This window comes from Plasmodium cynomolgi, chromosome 7 (assembly GCF_000321355.1).
Source record: "Plasmodium cynomolgi strain B DNA, chromosome 7, whole genome shotgun sequence".
Lineage (NCBI taxonomy): Eukaryota > Apicomplexa > Aconoidasida > Haemosporida > Plasmodiidae > Plasmodium > Plasmodium cynomolgi.
Window position 1 is genome coordinate 481,839 of NC_020400.1, and position 24,381 is coordinate 506,219.

A 24,381-nucleotide genomic window follows, 5' to 3' on the forward strand; every position below is an offset into this window, starting at 1 on the left:
ACAAAAACGATAAAAAAGAAGAAAATGCAAGACCAGTTTCTCGACATGATGTCGTTGGAGAGAGAAAAAGGAATCACCATTAAATTGAAGGCAGTGAGGATGAACTATCAAAATTTTATTTTCAATTTAATAGATACACCAGGACACTTTGATTTTTATCATGAAGTAAAAAGATCGCTAAGTGTATGCGAAGGAGCTATACTACTGATTGATGGGAGCAAAGGGATTCAATCTCAGACACTTAACATATTTCTGGAGTTGCAAAAAAATAATTTAAAAATAATTCCAGTAATAAATAAAATCGACCTGAACACGTGCAGGTTGGATCAAATAGAAAGTGATTTGTTAAACAAATTTCATTTTATGAAGAAAGATATTTTACACATCTCTGCAAAATATGCACATGGAGTAGAATCTCTTTTTCAGAGAATCGTATCGGATATCCCTTGTCCTGCCATCAGATCGAATACCTTCTTTAGGGCTATCGTTTTTGATTCCTTCTATGACCAGTACAAGGGGGTAATATTAATCATTAAAGTGCTAAATGGGGTGCTGACAAAAAAAACGGAAGTTTTTTTTATTCAGAGCGAAAAGACGTACATTATTCAGGAGGTTGGGTACCTCACCCCGGACATGAAACCTGTGGAGAGTATACGGCAAGGGGACATTGCATACGTATCATCCAATATAAGAAAGTGCGACGAGGTGCAGATCAGTGAGACGATAGTCAGCAGAGATATCGTGCACATGAATGCGCAACGCCGGCTGGTGGTCGATTCGGATCGGCTCGGTGAGGAGCACAGCGGTGAAGTGCATACTAGTGTGAAGCGTTGCGGTAGGGATTCCTTCCGAGGTGCTTCCCAACCAAAGGAGGCGCGCACCGAGCGAGAAATCAACCTAGAGCAGATCGCCGCGTCCAAGGTGGACGTCTCGTACCCCGTCGTGTTCTGTAACATTTACAGCGTAAACGATAAGCAGGCCAACGAACTGGAGGCGGCACTGAACAAATTGAAGCTTAACGATGCGTCCTTTTCCTTCAAGCCTGACGTTTGTGAGACGTTGGGGAAGGGATTCAAGTGCGGGTTTAACGGATTGCTGCATCTTAATATAATCCAGGAGCGAATCAAACGGGAGTATGACGTCGAGACGATTGTGACTGCCCCGTCTGTGAATTACTTGGTCAGGGTCAAGGAGAAGGGCATTGACAAGCAGCTGAAGGAGAGGCTGATTGACGCGAGTTTCGACATAGCGAATATTAACGTGGACGCAGGAGGGGGGGGTAGCGGTGAAGGCAGCGATAGTGGCAGCGGTGATGGTAGCGATGGTGGTAGCGATAGTGGCAACGATAATGGCAGCGGCAATGGCAGCGGCAATGGCAGCGGCAGTGGCAGCGGAAACCCCCCCCCCGAGGGACTCTACTACATGACGAGCAACGTGAACGACATCCCCCAGAAAAACTACATCCACGGAATTTACGAGCCGTACGTGCGAACGAGCATAATGACGCCGGAGGAGTACCAAAAATTTATCATGGCGGAATGTTTTCAAAGGAGAGGGATTTTTATTAAAAAGGAAAACATGGACAGTCATGTCATCTTCTATTTCGACATGCCATTGTCAGAAATACTGATTAATTTCTTGGACGAAATTAAATCGTGCACAAAAGGCTATGGGTCCATGAGCTACGAAAATTATGTCACTTATAGAGAAAGCGACTTGCACAAAATTAACATATACGTGAATAATAGGAGCATCGACTCCTTGTCATTCCTGGCACACAAATTAAATTATCACGAAAAGGGGAAACGTATAGTTTTAAAATTAAAAGAAATGATAAAGCCACATCAGTTCCTTGTCATCATTCAGGCAGGTGTGGGGACCAGAATTTTCGCTTCGGAAAGGATCAGCCCGCTGAGAAAAAATGTCACTGCCAAATGCTACGGGGGGGATATCACACGGCGCAGGAAGTTGCTCGAGAAGCAAAGCGCAGGGAAGAAAAAAATGTTTAGCATCGGCAAGGTGAAGCTGCCGCCGAATATGTTTACCAAGCTCTTCGACTTGAAGGCTCAGTGAGAAGAAGGGGGTGCACAGCGCCCAAAACTCGAGATAGATAATGGAACCTCGCGTAAGCGTTGTACTTCCCTCCCCCCCGTGAGGCTGGATTTGTCTGCTTCACTCATTACATTGTCGTATTTGCGACAGTCCCCCCCTTTTTCGCTTCACCCATTTGTTATCCAATTTTTTTTTTTTTGTTCCAATATTGACTTTCTGACAAAGCAAATTCTTTTCTTCAAAAAAAAAGACAAAAATAGGAAGAGGCTACAGGAGAACATGTACCCTGGGAATAAATTATTTATATCATAGGCGTTTATCCTTTTTTTGGAGAACTGCGAAGGTTCTGAGTGTTCATTTGTCTTGCCCTCACTGTCCGTTGCTGCATCGCAGGGGGACGCTACCGTGACTGAAGTTTTGCTTCCCTTCATCTTAGCTGTTTGGTTGGTGGGGGTAGAGGCAGAAGAATCACCCAAGCCTTCCCCGCTGTCATCGCTTCTCTCTACCGCTTCCCCCAAGCGAAGCAACTTCACGAGACCCGATTTTATGCGAAAAAGTTTATTCTTCACCCTATTGGAAAGCTTCTCCCGTGCGATGATGTCATTTTCGAAAATGTATATCAGGGGCTCCGACTGTTGTACATCCTCAGGGTTGTAACATATTTTAATATTTTTTTCTGTACTAACTTGATCGAAAATATTTCGTGTGTATTCATTTGTGTGCACTTGTTCTCCCTCCTGGTTGCTGAGGAGATGAACGGAAATTTTATACTCCTTACTGTCTTCAATTTTTTTTTCATTTATGTAAAAAAAATATTTTATGTCAAGGTGGAATATCCCTTGGAGGATGTTCTTCGAATATTTTAAAGTTACATTATCGACATATCCATCGATTTGTTTCCACCTTTCTTTTTTTTTGTTTTGGTAAAACAGGTACGAACTCAGTGTCAGTCCGTAAGAGCCGACTACCAACGGCACAAATGTTTTAATCGCCTCCATTTGTTATCCAAGGGGGTGGGAGTAAGCCTTCTTTTAGGGGAGGTTTCTAAAGGACGATTCGTCCTTTGTTCCTTCCCTGTGCAGGTATAAATGTATATGCGTTTATGTGTGCCGATGCCCCTGCTGGCGATCGCTTTAACGTCACTTCTACTTACTCCGTTGCTTGCCAACATACTCATCGTTGTCGTTTTCCCCTTAGCAAGTTAGCTCAACTTTTGCATCAGCGGAGGTGAACCTACGAAAGCTTCCGCTTTTCTTTGCATATTGGCTCATTCGCATGTTGGGATGTGTTTCCCCATTGTTATATTCTCCTCTTTTTTTTTGATCAACGGGGTACCCCCGCTAGACTTTTTTTTTTTTTGGGGGGGGGAGGGGGAAGCCATCACTGCGGAGCAATTCGACCCATCAAGAGGAATTTTAAAAATTATTTTCGCTTCTTCAATTTGACCTTTTTCTGTGCCTCGTGAGGAGGAAAAACCACCGCAAAAAAATGTAGAAAAAAAAAAAAACACTCTCTTACGTGTAAAAGGGTGTGACCCAATTTGCGTCAACGGGTGAAGCACCACTAATGGGGGTACAGTACGTATGTACCATTAAAAAGGAACCTTTGCTTTTCCTCTTTTCAACTCGCTGTGGATATCATGGCAACCCCTAATGAGCGCTGCGACATCACGCTTGATCCCCTTTCCATAAGCAGCAGTGGAGGAACGCCATACAGGCAACCATCACACTCGAGGGGGGAAACCAAACAAGCGAAGCAAACCGTCGAGAGAGAACATATCTTACGTAAGTTACAGCTTTCGCCAAAGTTGAGCTAATCTCTCTGTGTGCGTATGTATGACTAAACAGAAAAAAGGGGTAAACAAGGCATAAAAATGGGGCAAAAAAAAAAAAAAAAAAAAAACGCAGCGAAACTGAACGGAAGGGGACAAGGGCAAAACGAAAGAGGACATGGCCAAAACGAATGGCACATTCTCCTATGTCTCCATTTCGCTAAGGTGAAAAAGCCCTGTTTTCTGTTAACAATCATCTGGGCATTACCCTATTTTGCGCTACTTCCGTGGTGCGGTATGAAGTTGCTGCGTATTTTTTTTTTTTTTTTTTTCCCCATCCTTTTTTGCGGTGCTCCATTTTGGCTACCACACGGATGATACACTTAAATGGGGCCAAGCATAGCAGCGCAGGGGCGCCATAACTTAGCAATGAGATAACGTGATAACGGGGTAACGAGATAACGTGATAACGCGATAACGTAACAACGTGGCAAAAACGCCGTACTGCGTATGAAGACGCTTCCGGCCAGTAGATACACCCCGCGCCCTTACGACACGGTCAACTTCAAAATCTTCGTGTTTGAATTGGCAGTGGGGTCGAAGGGTCTATAATAGGAATAGACGATGAAAAAAGTTCCAGCTTTTCGTGCCTTCACCAAGCTCTGCAACGTCGATGTGCCTCCAACGAATCCTCCCAAATGTTCACGCGCTTGAGGCTTTCCATAGCCTAAAGAATTGGAAGATAATTCATTTCCGTTGTTCACCTTGTTCTTCTGTATTGCTTTTGGCTGCGTGACAGAAATTTCGTATGTGAAAAAGGACTTGGTAATTTTTTTTCTTGGGAATTCCTCCGGGTTTATTTGGGGCTTTTGTTTATGGACTCCCAACAAGGTCCACAGGTAGCCATTTCCACCAATGGCTTCTAATTGTACACATAGTACTTTGTTCTTTTGCAAACTAAATTCGATCGTTTTTTCATTCGTCCCGTTTATTATGTCCCCTAATTTGAGGTAAGTATCACATGGCTCATCATCCTTTAAGGCGTAGGTGCGATCCTCTTCGGCAGCTCCCATTAGGATTTCCGAAATATTTTGGGGCATGTATTCTTCCGGCATGTTCATGGTAATAGTCTCCTCATTATTTACATCTCCCACTTTGCCATCTTCCATTTTTGTGTTCTCATTCGATGCGGATTCCTCACGTAGGGATTTATCGATAAGGGATAGACTGTTCTGTAACTTGGCGTAATCGTCCCCTTCGAAATTGGTGCTGAAATTGAGTTGTGCCTCCTTCTCGAGGGTTTCTTTGCCACTAGCGGAGCTGCTACTGCTACCCTTGATGCTCCCTTCACCGATGCCCTCCACGCCGGCCTCGCTAGGATCCTTTAGCTTTTTTCTTATTAACAAAACAGAGTCGTCTCCGCTGCTCACCTCATCCGAGTTATTCACATAACTCGACGGGATAACCGTAAAGTTGCACGGCGTCGTACTTTCGAAAATTTTCTTTGCGATGCTGTACCAGGTATTCTTGTTGACAATGTCGAAGGAGTATGTGTTTTGGTCTGCGGGAAGTGGTGGGGGAAGAGATCCATGTACAAATGGATAACATACACGGGGCTGGACGCAGTTGCCCAATTGCAACTACTTCCTGCTACACAGAGGGGAAGCCACTCGGACAGCCACTCGGACAGCCACTCGGACAGCCACGGGTGCTTCACAATGGTGAACCGTGAAAGAGGTGCAGCTCAGCGCTTGACAACTCAAACAAAACAAATTTTACGTAAATTAAAAAAAAAAAGCAAAAACATTTTTGTCACCAAAAGGTGGAGTCACTCTTTTGGGGGTGCCCTCGAATAAGCTGTGTTAAAATGGATATGCATTTTTTTTTTTTTCTCAGCTAAACATGCAGATTGTACGTGGGTTATTCAGCATAAGGAAAGCATGCATTGTGGGTGTACAGCCCGGGGGGGGGTTCCCCAAAGAGCTGCAGCTCAAGTGAGAGATACATATGCAACGCTGTGTATGCGTCCACATAAAGAAGTATACGTGACATGGGTAGACCGCAGATAAGGCAAAGGCAGAGCGTCAACATAAACGTTCGGGGATGCATAGGCATATATATATATGTGATGTGCTCATGTGAATTATGTTTACAAATGCATATACTCTACATGCCCACGGGGGGATAGGCTTCTTCACTCAACTGTGCGTTCGAAAAGTCACTCTTGCAATCTTACCCGAACACCATGACACGTGGGCAACGGAGGAACATACGATGAGGCAAAAGAGGCTTGAAACTTTCATGCTGCGGAACTGGGGGGGTTTTATTTATATTTTTTTTTTTTCTTATTCGCAGGGGGGAAGGCTTGTTGCGGAAGTTAAGTGAATGCCCAATCAGGGGAAAAAACATAAACAATGGCGGAAAGAAGAAAAAAAAGATAAAATAAGAAGCAAATAAGGCAGATAAAGCAAATACACATAAATAAATAAGAATAAATAAACATAAATATTATATATAAATAAATATACGAACGAATGCATAAACGCGTGAACGCTTGTTGTGATGGGGAAGAGGCTTCGGCTCGAGTGACTCTGCAAATTTTTACTCTTTGCCTTTTTATTCCACTGTTCGTGTTGTCGTTTTTTTTTTTTTTTTTTTTTTTTTGTTTGATTTAAGGGAAGGGATTAAAACAAAGCACAGGGGGGGGAAAGCGGTAACAAAAAAAAAAAAAAAAAAAAACTGTCACAAGAGGGATGGCTCGCGTAAAATTATTCGCAATGATAAATAATGTATGTAATGTATATAATGCATATAACGTATATAAAGAAATGTACAGTACATTTTTTATTTACATGTTCATCCATGACTTCGCATGTGAAAATATACGCGGTTTTTTCTTTTTCCTTTTCTTTTTCCTTTTCTTTTCAAATTGCTTGCATGCATTTAAGGGAACTTAAACGGTGAAGAAAACTGACGGCCGCCCGGCCTGCCGGCCTGCCTGCCTGCCTTTATAAAACGCGCGCAACAACTTCTGGTGCATGGAAGTCGAATGTGGCCCGTGCGCTGTGGAAAGAAAAAGTCTTCCCCCCGTAAAGCGCACAAGCGCATATTTGTACAGGCGTGGGTTTATGAAGAAAAGTGGCTTCGACATGCACATAAATATATTATGCAGTATGTAAATTTATATGAACATATTATAGTTATGTGCGTGCGCTATGTGCATGTATAATCAATCATACATACAATAGCGCTGTGAAGTTTTCGGCTAAGAAAAAGCAGCCCTGAACCACAGGGACAGTCCAATTCGACGTAAATGCATGCTTTAAAAAAAAAAAATTTTAAATGAGCCAATGAAGGACACGCCCTTTTTGTTTTTTTTCCTGGCCAGAAAAAAAGAAAAAAAATCCACTCCCATGAGTCCACTCCTGTAAATCCACTCCCATGAGTCCACTCCCATGAGTCCACTCCCATGAGTCCACTCCCATAAATCCACTCCTATAAATCCACTGCCATGCTTCAGCAGGGAATGGATGAACGCTTTTTAAAGGATTAAAAAATTGGTGTCATTTTATGATGGCCTATTTTTGTGCGAGTTTTTTCTTCCTCCTTCACACGAGTTGATTAATTAAACCAGTTTGATCCATCCGGGGGGGCGGGAGACTTCCCCATCACGGTGACTCTATGTTGTCACTCTTTGGGAAAAGCGGTCCAAGTTAAATAGAGCAGTCCACGTGGGGAGCGTCCCCCCTACCTGAACGAACAAATGAGCAAATATACAATCGAATAAACAGTCGGATAATCAAAATCTACAGCGCGCATTTCGCAAAATGGAACCCTCCCATGCCGCACATCCGTTTGTACTCCCCTTTTCTGCACATTTGTCCGCAGCGTTTATGTGTGTATATGCATTTCTAGCACACCCCGACCTTTCGGCGGAAAATTACGTGGTCCAAAAATTAGACCATGCGTTGGGCGAAGCCCCTAAAGGTGTCAACACGCGGCGCGGTTGCGCATGCGAAGGGAGCCGCACATGAAGGCATCAAAAAGGGCAACAAAAAAGGGCAACAAAAAAGGCATCAAAAAAGTACTACAAAATGCAATAAAAAAGTACCACAAAATGCAATGAAAAAGTACCACAAAATGCAATAAAAAAGTACCACAAAATGCAATAATTTTTTTTCTTTTTTTTTAAATTGGCACAAAGACACTCAGGCGGTGTACCCCCGCCCAAATATCAACCTCCGTATGTTGATGCTCCCCAACATGTCCAGTATATAATTTTTATATTTTTGGTCGGCTTCCCCGTTTACGTGTGCCATGGGGTGTGTGGCTATCTCCTCATCGCTGGTTGATTGGGTCCCCTCCTCCAAACCATCGAGTCGTCCACCCCCCGACGTGCTCAACACGTTCGCACCCTTCTGACCACGTTGTGCATTTGGTGAGTCTCCATTTCCATCCGCACGAATCATGTGATTCTCTTTGTCGCCGCTAACGGAGCCCCTCTCTTTGCAACTGAATGATGGAGGCACCTGTGCTTCGTCTTTTCCCTTCACAAAGGTGGATGGGATGTGAATTATTTTCAAATAATAAAAAAGGGACATGGTCGCAATGACGAAATTGTAGAACAATTCTTGGAAAGATTCGCAGTGGAGGTTGGTCGCGTCGTGCGGAGGTGTTCTGCCCAGACGGGGGTTGCCTTGAATGACGCTACTCAGGTCACGCGCTCTTCCGCTCCTTCCGCCCCCTCCGATGTTACCGCCGCCCGTTCCGCCTGTCCCGCCACCTTCGTCACCCCCGTCTTTTTCTCCATCTCCTCCTTCCCCGCCCAAGCTCAGCTTCACATTGACATACTCAATAAACATGCTGCACACGTTCAGGTGCCTCGCGTTCAAATTCTGCACAATGTGAAATATAATCACCATGTCTTCCATTTGGCTCCCGTTTTGCAACACATGGCCAGGGAGGAAGATATCCCCTTTGGCATTTTTCTTGGCTAGCTGGTCTGCCAAAAATTGAGAGTCCCCACCCCTCTCCCTTTTTTCATGTACACAATTGTTTGCCTCATTATAGGGGGTGAACTTTGATGAGGCAGTGCAGCTGGGGCTGTTCAAATCCTTTAATTCTATTTTGTTGTGATAAAGAACGTGCAGCAGCTTCATTCGCAAATTTTTGTTCAGTAAATCCTGTGCGTCAGGGGAATGGTCGTGTGCGATACATGAGCTTACCAAGGGGAGTAGATATACACATGGCATCATGAGGAAGTACAAAAGTTCGACAAAAAATATGAAAACAAATTCCAGCAGAGTCAGGTCCATGTCCGAGTCGCTCATTGTGTTCAGTAGGTTCGCCACTTTGTTATTTTCAAGCTCGCTCTGGGAGAAGCTATCCAAAAGGATCTTCGTTCCCGAGCAGTGGGCTGCATTTTTCGTTCCCGAGCAGCTGCCAGGGTTTTGTGTGTGACCACTTTGGCTTCCATTTTCTACAGTGGTGATACCGCTGTGTTGGTTGGCTTTCCCCTCCATTCCATACGCACCGTCAGACCTCAAGGTAGTCCCCATTTTCTTATGTTCTCCATCATGTGTGGTTATTGGCGAGTAGGAATTGTTTTCCCCCAATGGTATGCCCCTGTCTGTATCTGCATTCGAATTGGCCCTCCGGTACTCGTACGAGGAAATTTTATCTTGCCATTTTTTTTTCTTCAAATTGATAAATAAATCGAAAAGGACAATTAAAACGTTCAATTTTTTATAAACGTTTCTAAATTCAATCCAGAAAAGTCCTTCTCAGTTATGTATTTTTCCAATTTAATAACATACTTGACGCTTTCCAAAAAATTCGAAATATCATGTAGGATTTTTTTTAACACATTAATTTTGCTCATGTACAGATTTAATAAAATATCACATACGGTACTTACCATTTGTTTAAATTCTTTTTCAATTTCTTCATTTGCCTTGGTGAGGTCTTTCACGTTGTATATGAAAAATTTCTGTTCGTACTTTTTAAATAGCTCCTTCAAAATGTGAACTCTTTTTCTCATGGAGGAGTACATGGGGATGTTTTTTAAAATCGTGTTGATAATGGAAAGACATATGTTGTATTTTTTTTTTTTATACAAAAGTGCGATCATTCTTTTGCTGATCGATTTTGCAAGACATTTGTGCAGGTAGAGAAGGGCCACTTGGGGGTGGACTTCTCCATGTTCGCCGCCCCTTTCGCCGTTCCTTTTGCCTTTCCCCAGGGGCGCCCTTTTTTTACTCCCTTTCCCCTTACCATTCTGAATTTTTTTTTCCATTTTCGCTAGCACATTTTCGTACTGCTGAATTTTCCAGTACTCATTATTTTTCCACTCCTTCTTGAGCACCTCAAGGCTGTTGAAATTGTGCTCCTCTTTCATATGCTCCGTGAGGTTATTTATGACATACAGTTTTACGCAGTTACAATCATCTACGAAATCTTTGTTCACTATTCTATTCATGGGAGACAGGCATTCCGCCAAGTTATTATGCGAAACATAATTTTGAAAGTAACAGCTTCGCAAATGGTCACTCGACTTGAGTCTCCTCTTTATGGAGTCCTTGTGCATCAGTTCGATTATTTCGTATATGGAATTTTTTTCATCACTTGGGTGTCCTGGATAGGTGCTTTCACCTTCCGCTCTGTTTGGAAAATCACTTTTTTCATTTGGGTGGTTCCACATAGGGGGCACTTCATTCTGTACAGTGCCTTCCTTCTCGTGACTGCTTCCCATGACACGCCTCCCCCCACTGGATTCCTCACCTTGGTGGTTCTCTCCCTGTTCACTTTTCGCAAAATTGAGATACCTTATGCAATTGTAAAAGAAGTCATTTTTTATTTTCCTCTTTTTGGAAAGTTCTTTGCTTGTCTGATGAGGTTTATCTCCGATGTGATTATTTTCCTCCTCCGTGAGTAGTGCTCTTTTGTTTTTTCCCTTGTCTGTGGTGGGTTCTTCTTGTCGTTGCCTTTTCTCCATGAGAGGGGGGCCATTTTGCTCATTTGGTAGGTTTGTTTTTCCCCCGTCCGGGTCTTCACAGATGGTGGTCACTTCAGCAGTATGGCTCCCCTCCCCACCCGCGCACACCTCACTCATGAGGTAGAGCGTATGGTGCCTCCCCTTAGCCTTCAAATGGGCAATGTGCGCCTCATAAAAATTGCTCGCGTAGAGAAGCAACACAAATTTCTGGCGAAGGTCCCCCACGTGAAGTTGGTTCAAATAGTTGGACATCTCCCCCTTAAAGGTGCTAAACTTTTTGGTGTATTTTTCTCCACCTTCTGGACAAGGATCTTGCACGTTCTTCGCCCCTTTGCGAAGTTTGCAAAAATAAATCAGAGGGAGATTAAGAAAGGACAAAATTTTCTTGTCAAAAAAATCTCGTACAAACATGTAGAAAAAATATTTTACTTGGAGGAAACTCATGTCATGATTTAAAAAAAAGATGATCAATAATTGCATAATACTCTTTCAACTTAAACAAGACATTGTTGAAAAATGGATGGAACATTATGTTCTCGATCATGTGATAATAATTTAAATACAAATTGCAGATATTTACGTGTACTATTTTTTTTTACGAAATAATCCAAGTTGCTTAATGCGGACAGGATACAATTATTTGTAATGATAACACTTATGTTTATTGAATTAATTTCCTTCAAATGTAGGAGATAAAGGAGGAGGCCACTAAAAATGGAAGACTTCAATTTTATATAATTTTTTAAAAATATGATGAGTACTTTTTTTTTTTTTTTTACCATTTTTTGAAATAATTCGTTCATATTATTTTTGTCAATTTTCATGAAACACCTGCGGTTTATTTTTTTTATAATTCTTATGAGTATGCTTTCTACGCTGTCGTGTGTGTATACGTTGACGATGCAGGACGCGATGTGCCTCCGCCTCCTCAGCAGCGTGTACGTCAGCACTCTGTTGTCAAACGTTTTGTATGTGAACGTGTTTGTGTTGTCTCGCGGGGAGGCAGCCGCTTCTTCCGCAGCTACGCGCGCCTCATTCTCGCCTTCATCACCTACGTGCGCCTCTTTCTCGCCTTCATCATTTACGTGCGCCTCTTTCTCGCCTTCACCCCCCACACGCGCCGCCCTTCCGCGGTCCCTTCGCTCATCCGGCGCCACCCCTTCCGCGCACCCATTCACCTCCTTCAGCTTCTGAGAGAGCGCCCGGTACTGCAGCAGATTCACGAAGGGGCAAGTCTGCGTCTTCACGATGAGAAGGGACACCTTGTCATCCCGGAGGCACAAATTCTTATTGAGGAAGTTTATTTCCCTATCGACCATTTCGTTAACGGAGTTGTAAACAAAGCAGTTCATGTAGCTGTTCAGAACTCTCCAAGTCTCGTTGAAGGCCTTGCTCCGAAGTAGCATGGAGCATACTTCATCATCATTCGTGAGGCGTCCCTGCCGTGTTACGCACCTTTCCAGCGTGACGCACGTCCCCTCGGATGCGTCTGCCCTCTTGTTAAAAGAGCCATTCGCACATCCCGTCTGACCCCCCCTGTTCTCCCTCAACCGTTTTATCTGCTTATTTTCGCTGATGCGGTCCAAGTCATTCTTTAACTTTATAATAGGCAAACTTAGGGAGGTCAAACATATATTAAAATTGGGGACTTTTATTTCGATCCCCCCAGGGGAACCGTCCTTTTGTTGATGCTTGTTCCTGTTCAGGTTGCTTATCTTTCTCTTGCTTAACCAGCAGCTGGAGGTCACTCGGATGGTTTCTTTTTCTTCGTTCGGATTCTCTTCCATTTTGTGATCCCAGTAGGGGGGGGTTAGTGCATACGTGCAAAAGGTTGTGAACGTGGGGAAAAGGCCAATTGGGGGGAAGAGACCACCTCCTCTCTGCGGCGCACTCACCTGGGAGGTAGTCACTAGTTCTACGTTACTAACCCAAGGCAGGGATTCCCTTGACTCGTTAGGCAAATATAACCAGATCGAGCTGATACAAATTCGAGATGCGTGACCAAGGTAATATTAAAAGAAACGATATAGCAACAGTTGTAATGCCACAGTGGAGTGGTGTCAATAAGATGCCGAATGGGGACCCCAAAACGGCCAAGGGGGACAATACTTCCAAATTGGGCAGATAAGCAGTTTACCCATTTTTGAACCCCCCTACACTCTCTCTAGGTGGCATTAAATGAGAGGATGTATTGTGTATTTCCTCACGGGTAGCTTCCCCCATGTGTGCTTAAAAAGCTGTGGGAGGTAAGCTCCCTGTTTAGTGCTACTAGGTCTCGTATTGTTACACAATTTTGTTGTCCTCGCGTGGATTAACAAGTACATATGACGTATGCGTTCCATTCAGGGGAAGGAAAACAAAAAAAAAAAAAGTGTGGAAAAAGAATGGAAAAGGTTCCTTTTTTTTTTTTTTCTTATTTATTTATTTTTTTTTTTTACACCCTTTCTGTCAGCACCTGTGTGAGGTGCCATCTCCGCGCAGGCGACTTATCCTGGGCACATTTTGCTCGTTCGAGTGTGTCGCGCCCGTTACCGATGCGGAGCGAAGGGGGGGTTCTCATTTTCGCGATTGCGCCTTTATCATGCCGTTCGCCTATATCACACGGTTCGCCTTCTCCATGCGTTTCTTTTTCTCCGCCCCCATCTGCATGCGGTGCCTTTTCTGTTGCCCCTCAAGGGAGAACCCAACTCAGGGAGGGATCCAAACTTGGAGTAGTTCCGTCCCCGCGTGGTGATCGAACCAATCGACTCTGTAAGTTAAGGCGCGAAAAGCGGCTTGCACGGGTGGACCTTCGCGCGTAGTTGTTTTTATTCGTATGTTCCCCCGTGGGGGCGAAATAAGGAGAGGCAAACGGGCCAGGCGGTTACAAGTTGGGTAGGTTAACAAGTCGGATGGGTCAACATGCCCGATTGGTCAGCACGAAAAAAAGCGCTCAAAAAAAAAGAGCCCCCAAAGGAAAGGAGCACCCAAACGAAGGGAGCACCCAAACGAAAGGACCCCCCAAACGTTTAGCACAAAAAGCTATTTTGGGTAGGCCCAACGTGGGAAATGCAAAAGAAAAAAATAAATTTGCAGCGACGGGTTGGTTAACCCCACTGCGATGGTGACACACATGGTGGGCAGCAGTTTAACCATGGGGAGTACGTCCCCCTGCTCTTCCCCCCTTTTTCCCTTTTCTTTTCCCTTTTCTTTTCCCACCTGCGAGAAGAAAAAAGGCGCGCCCCTTTTTAGGGTGTCTCCTTGGAGAGTACAATTTCTCGTTTCTCATTAGACGAAAGAGACATCCCCCTGAACTGCTCACTGTAGAACCTGTCAAGTTGCTGTGTCACGGAGTCAAACACATCATAATGGTAATTGGCGTAGCTACAAAGAAAGGTAATTTTCTTGTTCACATATTTAAAATGTTTTTCTTCCTGTAAAAGTGCAGCCAGTTTTTTAACGCCACTGGGAGTATTGCCCATTTTATCCTTTTTGCATTTCACATTTTTGATTTGCTTTTTAAAAAATTTTTTTGTTTCATACAAACACCTAAGTAACAAATCTTTTAGCTTTAAGATAACAGTAACATCCGTCACGACATTGTACAGTATACGTTTCTCTCGAGCTATTTCATCATTTTCGAGGATCCTCTGAAATAAATTATTTACTGTGCTGTACACGTTGCTTTCGGGGAGATTAAACCTGTCCAGGCAGCTAGCCATGTAAAGAAAACAGTAACACAATTCTTTACTGTCAAGGCTTTCATTAAAAATGCGAAGTAAATAGCAGTAGGAGTAGACAATCTCGATTACAATAAATTTCACATTTTCATTCACACGTTTATTGCAACATATGTGTTCAGGTGTGGTGACCTTTTTGATTACACAGTTTAGCCACCAAGGTTGGAACTTAGCTAAGTATTCATTCATGTCGTTACTCTTTAGGAATGAGAAGAACTGTTTCTGTTCCGTTTGCGTCAGGTGGTCCAACTTCAATTGGTCGCTCTTGGCCAGCTCCGTCAGCACCTTGTACCGTTTGTTGCTGATGCACCATTTTTTGAGGTGCCCGTTGCGGGTTGCGGCGGCCGGTTCGTCCAGCCCTGCTTCGTCTGGATCGGTTTCGTCTGGATCTGCTTTTCGTGCGGCCCCGTCAGCGGTTCCTGCTTCTTCCCCGTCAGCGGATCCTGCTTCTTCCCCGTCAGCGGATCCTGCTTCTTCCCCATCAGCGACTTCCCCTTCTTCCCCTTCTTCCCCTTCTGCGCCCCCCCCGCCTTGGTCGTAAAACTTCCTGAGCTTGATCTTGAACTCCCGTTTCTCCAAATCGGTCAGCTGATTATTTTTTATATTTTCTTTCACTTGGTTGTCTAAAAAATTGTGCACGCATTCGTCATTGTGCTTTTTGTAGCATTCGAGACTACAATAAACGATTTCGCAGGAGGGACACACATACTGATACAGCTTCTGTTTGCACACTTGGCACGTCTTCCTCATTTTATCTCACCTACTTGGTGGAGTACTACGCCCTTTTTTGGGTCACTTATTTGGCTGTTAAACGGTTTTGCATTCACAGTTTTGCATGCACAGTTTAGTACGCACAGTTTAGTACGCACAGTATAGTACGCACAGTATAGTACGCACAGTTTAGTATGCACAGCTTATCACGGGGGCGCCCCACAAAAAAAAAAAATAGCTAGCAGTGTGAGAGGGCGAGCTGCCACGCTGCTACACTGCTACACTGCTGCTCTTAAAATTGGGGGGGGGAGCAGAGACGCGCGGTCATGCCTGCCTGAACGCACGCACTACGCTTTTCTACAGATCGTCCACTCACGCATATGGGTTGCGCGTTAGTCCTCTTCGTGACGGTTCCTCCAACAGAGGTCGTTCGACAAGCGGTTTCTCACGTGGTAGTCTCTGACGCAGCAACCTCTGACGCAGCTGCTACGCAAATTGTTGCCAATCAAACCAACTGCAAGCGAAAATGGGAAAAATATCGCCTACTTTGCTATTCCCCGCTGCGTACTGCAAACGTTACCCAGGATTTCCCCTTCATTTATGTTGTTTTCACAACTAGGTGGATTGATCAAAAGAGACCAAATAGGATGCATAGCTTTATGTATAGTCTCTCCCCGCAAGGGGGTGCGTGTCAGTACAAAGTAGGCAGCACTTGGTTTGGCGGGAGTATATATACCTTCCTCATTCATGTGCTCATTTTACAAATTTGCAAAGACGCGGATGGGAGGAAAAATATCCACCTCTATGCTGTGCATACATGAGAGGAACGAAGAATTGGTTTCCTCCTGTTACTTCTTCTTCCTGCCCAACAGACCCACAAGCAGTTCCGCATGTAGCAGTTAATTTTTGAAGTGCCCATCCAAAGCAAATACAAACAAATGCAAACCAACACAAACAAACACGTTCATGGGGTGTCATACCAATTGGGGGAGCATAAAATATATATATTCAAATTGGTATGTCACCGGAGAGCAAATCGATGGAAAAAAAAAAAAAAAAAAAAGGCTAACATTTTAGCTAACCCGCAAGGGTTACAACAAGCTTTTTAACCAAACGACGTTGCATTTGTAAAAAAAAATTCCACCCTCTTGTGCCATTTGGTACTCCATTTTTGTAAAGGGAAATCTCCAAGCTGGTCGAATTCGCCTTTGCGGTTTTGCCCCTTAAAAAGTGGGGCGTGGCACGAACGATCAGGCGTGGTACGAACGACCAGGCGGGGGCACAGAACGCCACGAAATTGCTCTGCGCTTCCGCGGTTCGATCCGCAGAGCGCTGCAAATGCGGACTCCATCGGAAGAGAATAGATTTGAACCACTCCATGGGTCAATACAGCGAAGCGGTCTCGGTGGAAAGGCCAAACGTGGCACATGTTAAGAATGGGGGAGGAGGAGGTACACTTTGTGAAAGCAGTTATATGGAGAGTCTGTCCTCTGTCGGGCACCAATTTTACATCTCGTGTTGTTCTCTGAATATTCGTCCTCCCCATGGTGCTATTGTTCCATCGGCATCTCCACCACCGTTCACACTGATCAAGCAAAGCAATTCAGAATAATGTCGTACGCACCGCGCACACTAGAGGAGGAGTCCCCTTTTTTTTTCCGTTTCCCCCCCTGGGCAGAGAAGAACCCCCTAGTCATTTTCAGCAGCTTAGGCATCGACATAGACAAGGCGGTAATTACAAACATAAAAGTCAAAGCAATTACATTCTGAGCATTAAAAACAAATTTAGGAGAGTATGAAAAAAACATCATAGGTTCGATCTGAAATATCATCGTATTCTTCCACAAGCTTAGAGAAAATATATTGTAAAAATATGAACAGCAAGATACAATTAAATAAGATGACGTGAAGGAAAATACAAAATTCTGTGCCTTCTTTGCTGATATAAGATTACTTATCATTAGTAAAAATATCATATACCCTATGAGTAAAAGAAAAAGGAGGCAAACCATCCTCAGGAATACTTCACTTGGTATATAGGTGGACAAGCTAATTAACACTCGGGGGGTACATACAGCATGGTATAAAATATTTCCATTGATTATAGATTCTGCAAATACGATTAGAACCCATCCTATGGGTTCTTTTTTAATGCTCGAATTTTTTAAAAATGGTATTTGTTCGCAAGGGTTCATCGATATGGAGTAAAAATAAAATGTCATGATGAGACAAACGATTGAGGATAACATGGTTGGTAAATAACTCAACAAATTTTTCAATATTAAAAAGAAGAAAAATAATGTAGATACCTTCGCTATGTATTTCTTCGCAACGTTCTTCCCTCGCATGTATCCCTCACAAATTATTTTAATACAAAAACAGTACATAAATGAGATTGCGATGATTATGTACACATCTGTGTAAATCTCTGGTTTGTATGTTCCTCTGTATATTAGATCTTCATGTTGAGTCTTACTCCCTTGGTTGAAATAAAAATTGATCTCTCGAACTGCATCTGCAATGTTATTTATGTGGTAAGGCATGGGCATACCTTTCATGAGGTCTTCCGTGTTCTCTTCCTTTTTAAAAAAGTCTTCTTTGGATATGCGACTCCACGGGTTTGTTTCCCCTCCATAGGGAGAAGCGCTCCCTGTCGTGGAAGTGCCCTCATCCCATTCGCTTCCACCACTGCTGCCCCTCTCACCGATCGCTTGTACCCCCTTTAGGGCCGATAACGCCAAGTCCAAATCGATTCGAGGAGATGGATCAAACAGGTACGCATCATTTATCTTCAACTCGCTTATCTTCACATGATTGTCCGTAAACAAATTAGACAAGTTGGCTCCAAAGCTGAAGTACCCATTGAAGAAAGCCTCCTCCAGGTTCAGCACTGAGCCTATCTTAGCAAGCAAAAGGCTGAGGCAGGTCAGAATGACCCTTTGGGCCCAACTCAATTTTGCCATTTGATCCGTCACGTTGTGGACAACTTGTACCTCCGAAGAAAGAAATATATTTTTTTTTTAAAATTTGTGAATTGTGGGTAAAGAGGTTAAGCGGACAAGGACAAACGTGCAATTTAAAGAAACACACAAAAGAGGGAAACATTTTCAAAATGGAGATTGCGTTAACTGACGGAAAAATGGGGAAAAAAAAAAAAAAAAAACCACACAGTGCACGTATGGCACATGTTACACTTTTTTTTTTTTTTTACGCATTGCGCATGTCTGGGGGAGGGGGCTCAAAAATTGGCAAACAGAGAAATAGCATCCCTGGAATTAGGCCCCCTGTGCAGTGCTCTACTGAGCCATACGTTTATGTACACATATGTGGATGCTTTAGTTACCCATTTTGTAGGAGGAAACAACAAAAAAAATCACGTGATCGTGCTCCCGAATAGATAACTTTTTCCTGCGTGATTTTCCCCCCCAGTTCTTCTCATCCCCTGCACAGGTGGACCCTCTACACTTCCAGAGAAACGGAAAATAAAAAAGATGACCCTACTAATTTAGGACCACAACAGTGTAGAGTTTTACTATCGTCCATTCCGTAAATGACTTTGTTTTTTTTCCACTCCTCTCCTTAAGTGAGCATCTCGTCAGGGCTACCACTTGATTTGAGGTGAGATACCCTTGCTCAGCTTCTCCAGCAGGCACGAAATAACATTCCACGCGTTTCTCACTTAAACTGATATTAACATACCACGTGATTGGGATCCTTTCATATGTGGCGAAAGAGAGGGGTAGACTAATGCCTTCGTGAATCAAGCTAGTGAAAACTTCAGAAAAGAGTTCAATTATTTACCTGCACATCACCACCCCGCCTGAACGAACTGAACGATGGGCAGACAACGCTTCACATGGCATGGTACGCCATGTTGTCACTGTCCAATTATAACAGGGGGTGGATGTGTCCTTTCTTAGGGCGCAGAGATGCTTAATGATCATTAAAAAAAGTAAGTTTTAGGGATGGTTCGCAAAGGGGCAATTAAAATGGGCGACGTAGTGGTGAATAAAGGTGGACCACAAAGCGATAAATTGACGTGGACCACAATGCGATAAATTGACGTGGACCACACAGCGATAAATTGACGTGGACAACATAGCGATAAATTGACGTGGACCACATAGCGATAAATTGACGTGAACCACGCAGCGATATATTAACCTCCACGACGCAGCGATAAATTAACTTGTTCGCCGAAACGTGCAAAGGACGTGGGAACGGATAAACTGCCGCAGGCAAAAAAATTAAAAAAGTATGCCCCCCCAAATTGCAGCGGCAGACGTGGGGGGAAAAATAAAAAAAAAAGGAAAAAGGAATAAGAAATAAGAAATAATAAATATGAAATATGAAATATGAAATATGAAAAAAAATGCTACTCAAATGAACACGATAAAAGCAAAATACTGCGCTAGGTACATTTCGCACCAGGAGTTACTCACCCTTCGTTTTGTCTGCGACCTTCTTTTTCTTACAAAATCCGAGCAGCTTACAAAAGATGAAAATAATTTGCAAAAACCACAACACAAACAGTATGTAAATTATGACGTGTATACACACCTTTGCATTGCTCTTACACGTGAACGTCGCTATGTCATCGTGCAATAAATGTAAGTTCTGTGTTTTCTGATACACGTTTTTTTTATTATTAAACGTTTGGTTGGCCACTATAATTTCATTGCCATCCGAGTCATGAATTACGGATTTTATTTTTATTTCGTTGTCGTTTACGTATGATATTTTAAGTGAGCCAAAATTGTTAAATGCAAATATGTTGTTTAACTCGAAGGGACTCTTCTTGTTTAGAAAATTAGTGGAGAAATAAATGAAATACTTGTTGATGTAGCTAAATATGTTCTCCTGGTTTACGCTACTGCTTGTGACTTCCAGCACATTTTCTTCGTTTCCAATTATGCTTGCAAAGTGCACATCACCACTTAGGAAGATTAACCCCTTTGGCTTGGTTTTATTCATCAAATGTTTTAGTCGCTTCTGGGCGAATGGCATTAATCCCCAATTCTCGTTCACGATATGGTTGGAGAAAATCTGCGAGGTGGGGTGAGAAGTGGGATAAAATGTACACACCACGTGGCACACAAAATGAAGAAAAAAATTATGACCCGTGCAGGCAAAACGGTAGTAGTAGCGGTAGTAGTATTTTTTTTTTTTTTTTTTTTTTTTCGAGCTAGCCATCCAGCTAGCTATTTATCTCCCCATTTTTTTATCTCTCCATCTGGCCCTTTACCTGCGTGGACGAAATGACAATGTGCGCGCGCGCACTCGAGTTGGTGAGCTCCTTCTCCAGCCACGCCCACTGCTCATTGCCCAAAATGTCATTCTTGCTGTCGCAGTGTAGACCGAACAGAGCAACGTGAAAGCGAACAACGAACGAAACGAACATATGCATAAGACTGTCATGGTATGAGTCAGGCGCATAAAAGGGGTACGGGTCTTTGTTATATCTGGTGTCTAAAATGATAATTTTCACTTGATTCTTTTCATTCTCCGGGTCTACATACAATTTCGAAATGTATGCACCATTCCGTTTGTACCTCACGTCATTTTTTGGCACATTCAGATAATTTAGGTACTGCGTTTTGCTTTCCTTCTTATGCTCATACAGTCGATCTCCATTATTTTTATTATAATCATGATCATCATATATGCCGTCAATTACAAACTTTTTTTTTAACCCTATGTAGAAGGGATCCTTCTTAATATAATCATACACTTCGTGCAGGCATTTCAAGTCTTTACAATTTGAGTAAAAATAATCTCCAACCCAGAGCATAAGTTGTGGCTTCCTCTTCTCCACCGATTTTATTAACGTCTCATTTTTCTTCCCCTTTTGATAATTACAACTCAAAAAAACCAGGTCAGTCAATTTTTGGTTAATTATTTGATCCGCATGGCAACTCACATACTTGATACATGCGCAAAACAGAAAAAGGAAAATTACACAATTTTTCATTCTTCAAGCGGGCAATTGAAAAAACTGGCAAGTCCAAAGCGGAGCGGTGGGCGGCAGTCGAGAGGTGATATCTACGCGGCAGTCGAGAGATGATATCTACGCGGCAGTCGAGAGGTGATATCTACGCGGCTGTCGAAATGTGAGAAGCGCCACAAGTGGAAAAAAAAAAACAGAGAAAAAAAACACAAGCACAAGCACAAACACAAACAAGGTGAGGTTACGTCAGGCCAAGTCACACAGAACGATAACGGTTACGGACGAAATCGCGATGGAAGTGACACATCAGAAATGAGGTAATCAAAGGGTGGGGATACCCCTTACACGGTCTTGAAGCGATATTATGCACACTGATTTGTCTTGTGATGGGCGCGGAATGCCACAGACTATATGTAATTGCAGTGCGGATTCGCAAGCGTGCAGGAATACACATTCAAAGAAGGGTACGCTTGCAATGAAACGGAAATGCGGTGAAAGGGGTGTTCAACACTCATTTAAAGCAAAAGCCAAAGGACAATCGTCAAAAAAAAAAAAAAAACCTCACCTCAGATGACCTTTTCCTACGCGCATGCTTCATAACACGTAATGTACAAACAGGGGTAGTTTACATAATAGGGACATGCACATTTGGTACTCTTTCTGCATATGCGTAATTCTGGGTAGAAATGAAAGCGCAGTGGGTTCGCGAGTTAGTGGTGTGTATATGGGGTTAGGGATTAGGTGAAGTGTGTGCTATTGGTAAAGCCTCCAAAAAAAAAAGAAAGAACGCACGAACGAAATGACGAAATGGTGAAGTGGTGAAATGATAAAATATCGAAATGATGAAATATCGAAATGACGAAGTGACGAAATGACGAAATGACGCAATAAGGAAAGAAACTTGGAGTTAAGCTCGTCAGTGGTGTGGAATTCAAAAGGGCACTTCCAGATACGTGCCTAACTGCGGAATACATATGCGTGTACAAAGGTAAATATCGTGTGACGCATTTATTTGCGCATCGTGCATATTTCTTAAAATGATTGGTCACTAAATGGAAGCGCGTGAAGGTACGCAAGGAAGGGAAACGAGCGCAAGGGTGAAGCGTGAAAAGGTGAAGCGTGAAAGTGCAAACGTGTAAGCGCTTATCCCAATCTTCTAGATGCAAAAAATGGAAGGTAAAGTGAACGGGGGTAGCTGAAGAAAAAAGGCTTAAAAAATTGCCTAAAAATGCCTAAAAATTGCCTAAAAATTGCCTAAAAATTGCCTAAAAATTGCCCAAAAATTGCCAAAAATTGCCAAAAATTACCAAAAATTGCCTAAAAGTAGCTAAACATACTGCATAAAAATTTGCGTACAGTGTTGCGCTTTTTATGTTTGGCACAAAACTGCACCAAAAAAAAAATAAATAAAAATAAAAAAACTTGATTCTGCGGGCCCCTCGTAGTTAGTGGGGTGTGCCTAGACATTGGGGAGGGGACGCAACATTTTGAATAGTTTGATCAGGTTTGCAAATAGGTGGAGGGACATAACTGCAATAAACTGGCGGTGAGAAAATAAATCAGTGTGTGTAAAAAGGTACTCTCAAGGTGTTGCTTTGAAGGTTGCTTTGAAGGTTGCTTTGAAGGTTGCTTTGAAGGTTGCTTTACATGTTGCTGTGAAAAATTCAGCCTCAAAATGATACGACAAATTGCTGCCAGCAAAATGACCTCTGCAAAACATATGCAGGGCTAAGCGATCTTTAAAACTGATGAAGCCAAAGATCGCGGCACCCTCCTTTAAACACCGCCGCGGGGGAGAAGGTATCCCTTTCTTTCCTACCTTTGTTTGTTACCCGCAGGAGATATATTTAACCGAATCTCGTTCGCACGGTGAAACATACACAATAAAAACTCTCGTCCGTGACTCCTGTCACTTTCGAAACAAACAAACGTGTGCAGCCTTCATGATCGCTTTAAATGTGCGCGAATTTCTATTGATACATTGGTGAGGCTTTAATTTAATTTGTTGTCACAAAGTCGAAGTGGTACATAAAATGAAAAAAAAAAAAAATTAAGCAAAAGGAAGAGGGTTGCTATGTACATATTGTATTTGTGCTTATGTTGGGTGACCTTTTGTGGGGTGGCTTCATACAACCTCCACGTCGTAAGGGTGTATTTCCTGTGCGGAGTTTTGCAAAAATTGTTCCTTTTTCCAATTGTCACATCGGTAGGAGTTTATATGCATATCAATACACCTGCGTGTGGACTTAAGAGGCCCTTTTTCCTTTGGTAAGCGAAATGGAATGCTGTCCCATTTTGCCACCTCGGAAAGGAGAGTCTTATCTCCCAGAAGGATGCCACATTTGGGCCCTTCACAGATTAGGAGATCAACGCAGATGGTCGACAAGCAAAGTTACGAATGTACGGTGTATCTGGGCCAGCGTAAAAGGAACGTTTTTTTCCTTTTTTTTTTTGCGCTATTTTAAATACGATTTTTTTTCTTTTTTTCCGACTTGCTGCGCAGTAGGTGTACAGCCCGTAGAGGGCGTTGATTTAACTCTCCCAGTAAAGAATCATACGTTCGTTCGACTTAGCGGGACTTTATCTCTCCACAGGGAGGTAGGCAGGCGTACACAACAGGTGTCAGATCGCACGAACGAACACACAGCAGTGCTATCACCAATAAAAAGGATCCACTTTGTCCGCTTTGCCCTATATGCATCGGCGCAATGAAGCACACGGACAGATTTTGTTTTGCCGACATATACTCTTGCATGACCCTTTTAAAAGAAATCTCGCGCTTATGCTTATGTATGGCCACACGAAAGGTACATTTTATATTTAACTGACTGCGTAGCGTCACACTTCCTCCTTCCAAGTGCTCCCCATGCAGTTCGCATTTCCGAAATAGCTTACAATTAATTGCTGAAAAGGCACTCCCCCTTAGGGCAGGCAGGCAGGTCGAGCATTTTTTTATGAGCCAATTAGTTATTCGACATGGAGGCGTGCATGGCAGCTTTCAAAAAAAATAAAGTGCCCCAAAAAAGAGCGGCAAAAAAGAGCAGCAAAAAAGAGCGGCAAAAAAGAGCGGCAAAAAAGAGCGGCAAAAAAGAGCGGCAAAAAAGAGCGGCAAAAAAGAGCGGACCCCAAAAAAATGCCCCAAAAAATTGCCCCAAAAAATGCCCCAAAAGTGCCCAAAATGCATTAT

General features: G+C 43.0%; 7 protein-coding genes across 7 annotated transcripts; 1 reads left to right on the forward strand and 6 right to left on the reverse strand.

Annotated features, from left to right (window-relative positions):
- Nucleotides 1–479: 479 nt before the first annotated feature.
- Nucleotides 480–2,072, forward strand: PCYB_071950 (GTP-binding protein; the record flags this gene model as incomplete). The annotated part of the gene is made up of 2 exons (XM_004221592.1): nucleotides 480–1,185; nucleotides 1,453–2,072. Coding segments are annotated over 2 exons (1,323 nt in total), but the record flags the coding sequence as incomplete, so codon positions are not given.
- Nucleotides 2,073–2,230: 158 nt separating this feature from the next.
- Nucleotides 2,231–3,050, reverse strand: PCYB_071960 (hypothetical protein; the record flags this gene model as incomplete). The annotated part of the gene is made up of 2 exons (XM_004221593.1): nucleotides 2,231–2,288; nucleotides 2,338–3,050. The coding sequence occupies 2 exons, from the start codon at nucleotides 3,048–3,050 to the stop codon at nucleotides 2,231–2,233; spliced, it is 771 nt and encodes a 256-aa protein (XP_004221641.1).
- Nucleotides 3,051–4,371: 1,321 nt separating this feature from the next.
- On the reverse strand, nucleotides 4,372–6,519 carry PCYB_071970 (hypothetical protein; the record flags this gene model as incomplete). The annotated part of the gene is made up of 3 exons (XM_004221594.1): nucleotides 6,060–6,519; nucleotides 5,157–5,384; nucleotides 4,372–4,604 (listed from the first exon to the last, which is right to left on the reverse strand). Exons 1-3 carry the CDS (start codon nucleotides 6,124–6,126, stop codon nucleotides 4,372–4,374), a joined length of 528 nt encoding a protein of 175 aa, XP_004221642.1. The 5' UTR covers nucleotides 6,127–6,519.
- A 1,512-nt stretch (nucleotides 6,520–8,031) lies between these two features.
- Nucleotides 8,032–12,604, reverse strand: PCYB_071980 (hypothetical protein; the record flags this gene model as incomplete). Its single annotated transcript, XM_004221595.1, has 5 exons — nucleotides 8,032–9,006; nucleotides 9,049–9,381; nucleotides 9,561–11,146; nucleotides 11,398–11,494; nucleotides 11,597–12,604. The coding sequence occupies 3 exons, from the start codon at nucleotides 12,602–12,604 to the stop codon at nucleotides 9,561–9,563; spliced, it is 2,691 nt and encodes an 896-aa protein (XP_004221643.1). The 3' UTR covers nucleotides 8,032–9,006; nucleotides 9,049–9,381.
- Nucleotides 12,605–14,068: 1,464 nt separating this feature from the next.
- PCYB_071990 (hypothetical protein) lies at nucleotides 14,069–15,286 on the reverse strand (the record flags this gene model as incomplete). The annotated part of the gene is made up of 1 exon (XM_004221596.1): nucleotides 14,069–15,286. A coding segment is annotated over one exon (1,218 nt), but the record flags the coding sequence as incomplete, so codon positions are not given.
- Nucleotides 15,287–16,836: 1,550 nt separating this feature from the next.
- Nucleotides 16,837–18,210, reverse strand: PCYB_072000 (hypothetical protein; the record flags this gene model as incomplete). The annotated part of the gene is made up of 4 exons (XM_004221597.1): nucleotides 16,837–17,228; nucleotides 17,277–17,595; nucleotides 17,700–17,762; nucleotides 17,965–18,210. The coding sequence occupies 2 exons, from the start codon at nucleotides 18,208–18,210 to the stop codon at nucleotides 17,700–17,702; spliced, it is 309 nt and encodes a 102-aa protein (XP_004221645.1). The 3' UTR covers nucleotides 16,837–17,228; nucleotides 17,277–17,595.
- A 1,471-nt stretch (nucleotides 18,211–19,681) lies between these two features.
- Nucleotides 19,682–21,218, reverse strand: PCYB_072010 (hypothetical protein; the record flags this gene model as incomplete). Its single annotated transcript, XM_004221598.1, has 2 exons — nucleotides 19,682–20,293; nucleotides 20,493–21,218. The coding sequence occupies 2 exons, from the start codon at nucleotides 21,216–21,218 to the stop codon at nucleotides 19,682–19,684; spliced, it is 1,338 nt and encodes a 445-aa protein (XP_004221646.1).
- Nucleotides 21,219–24,381: the final 3,163 nt, after the last annotated feature.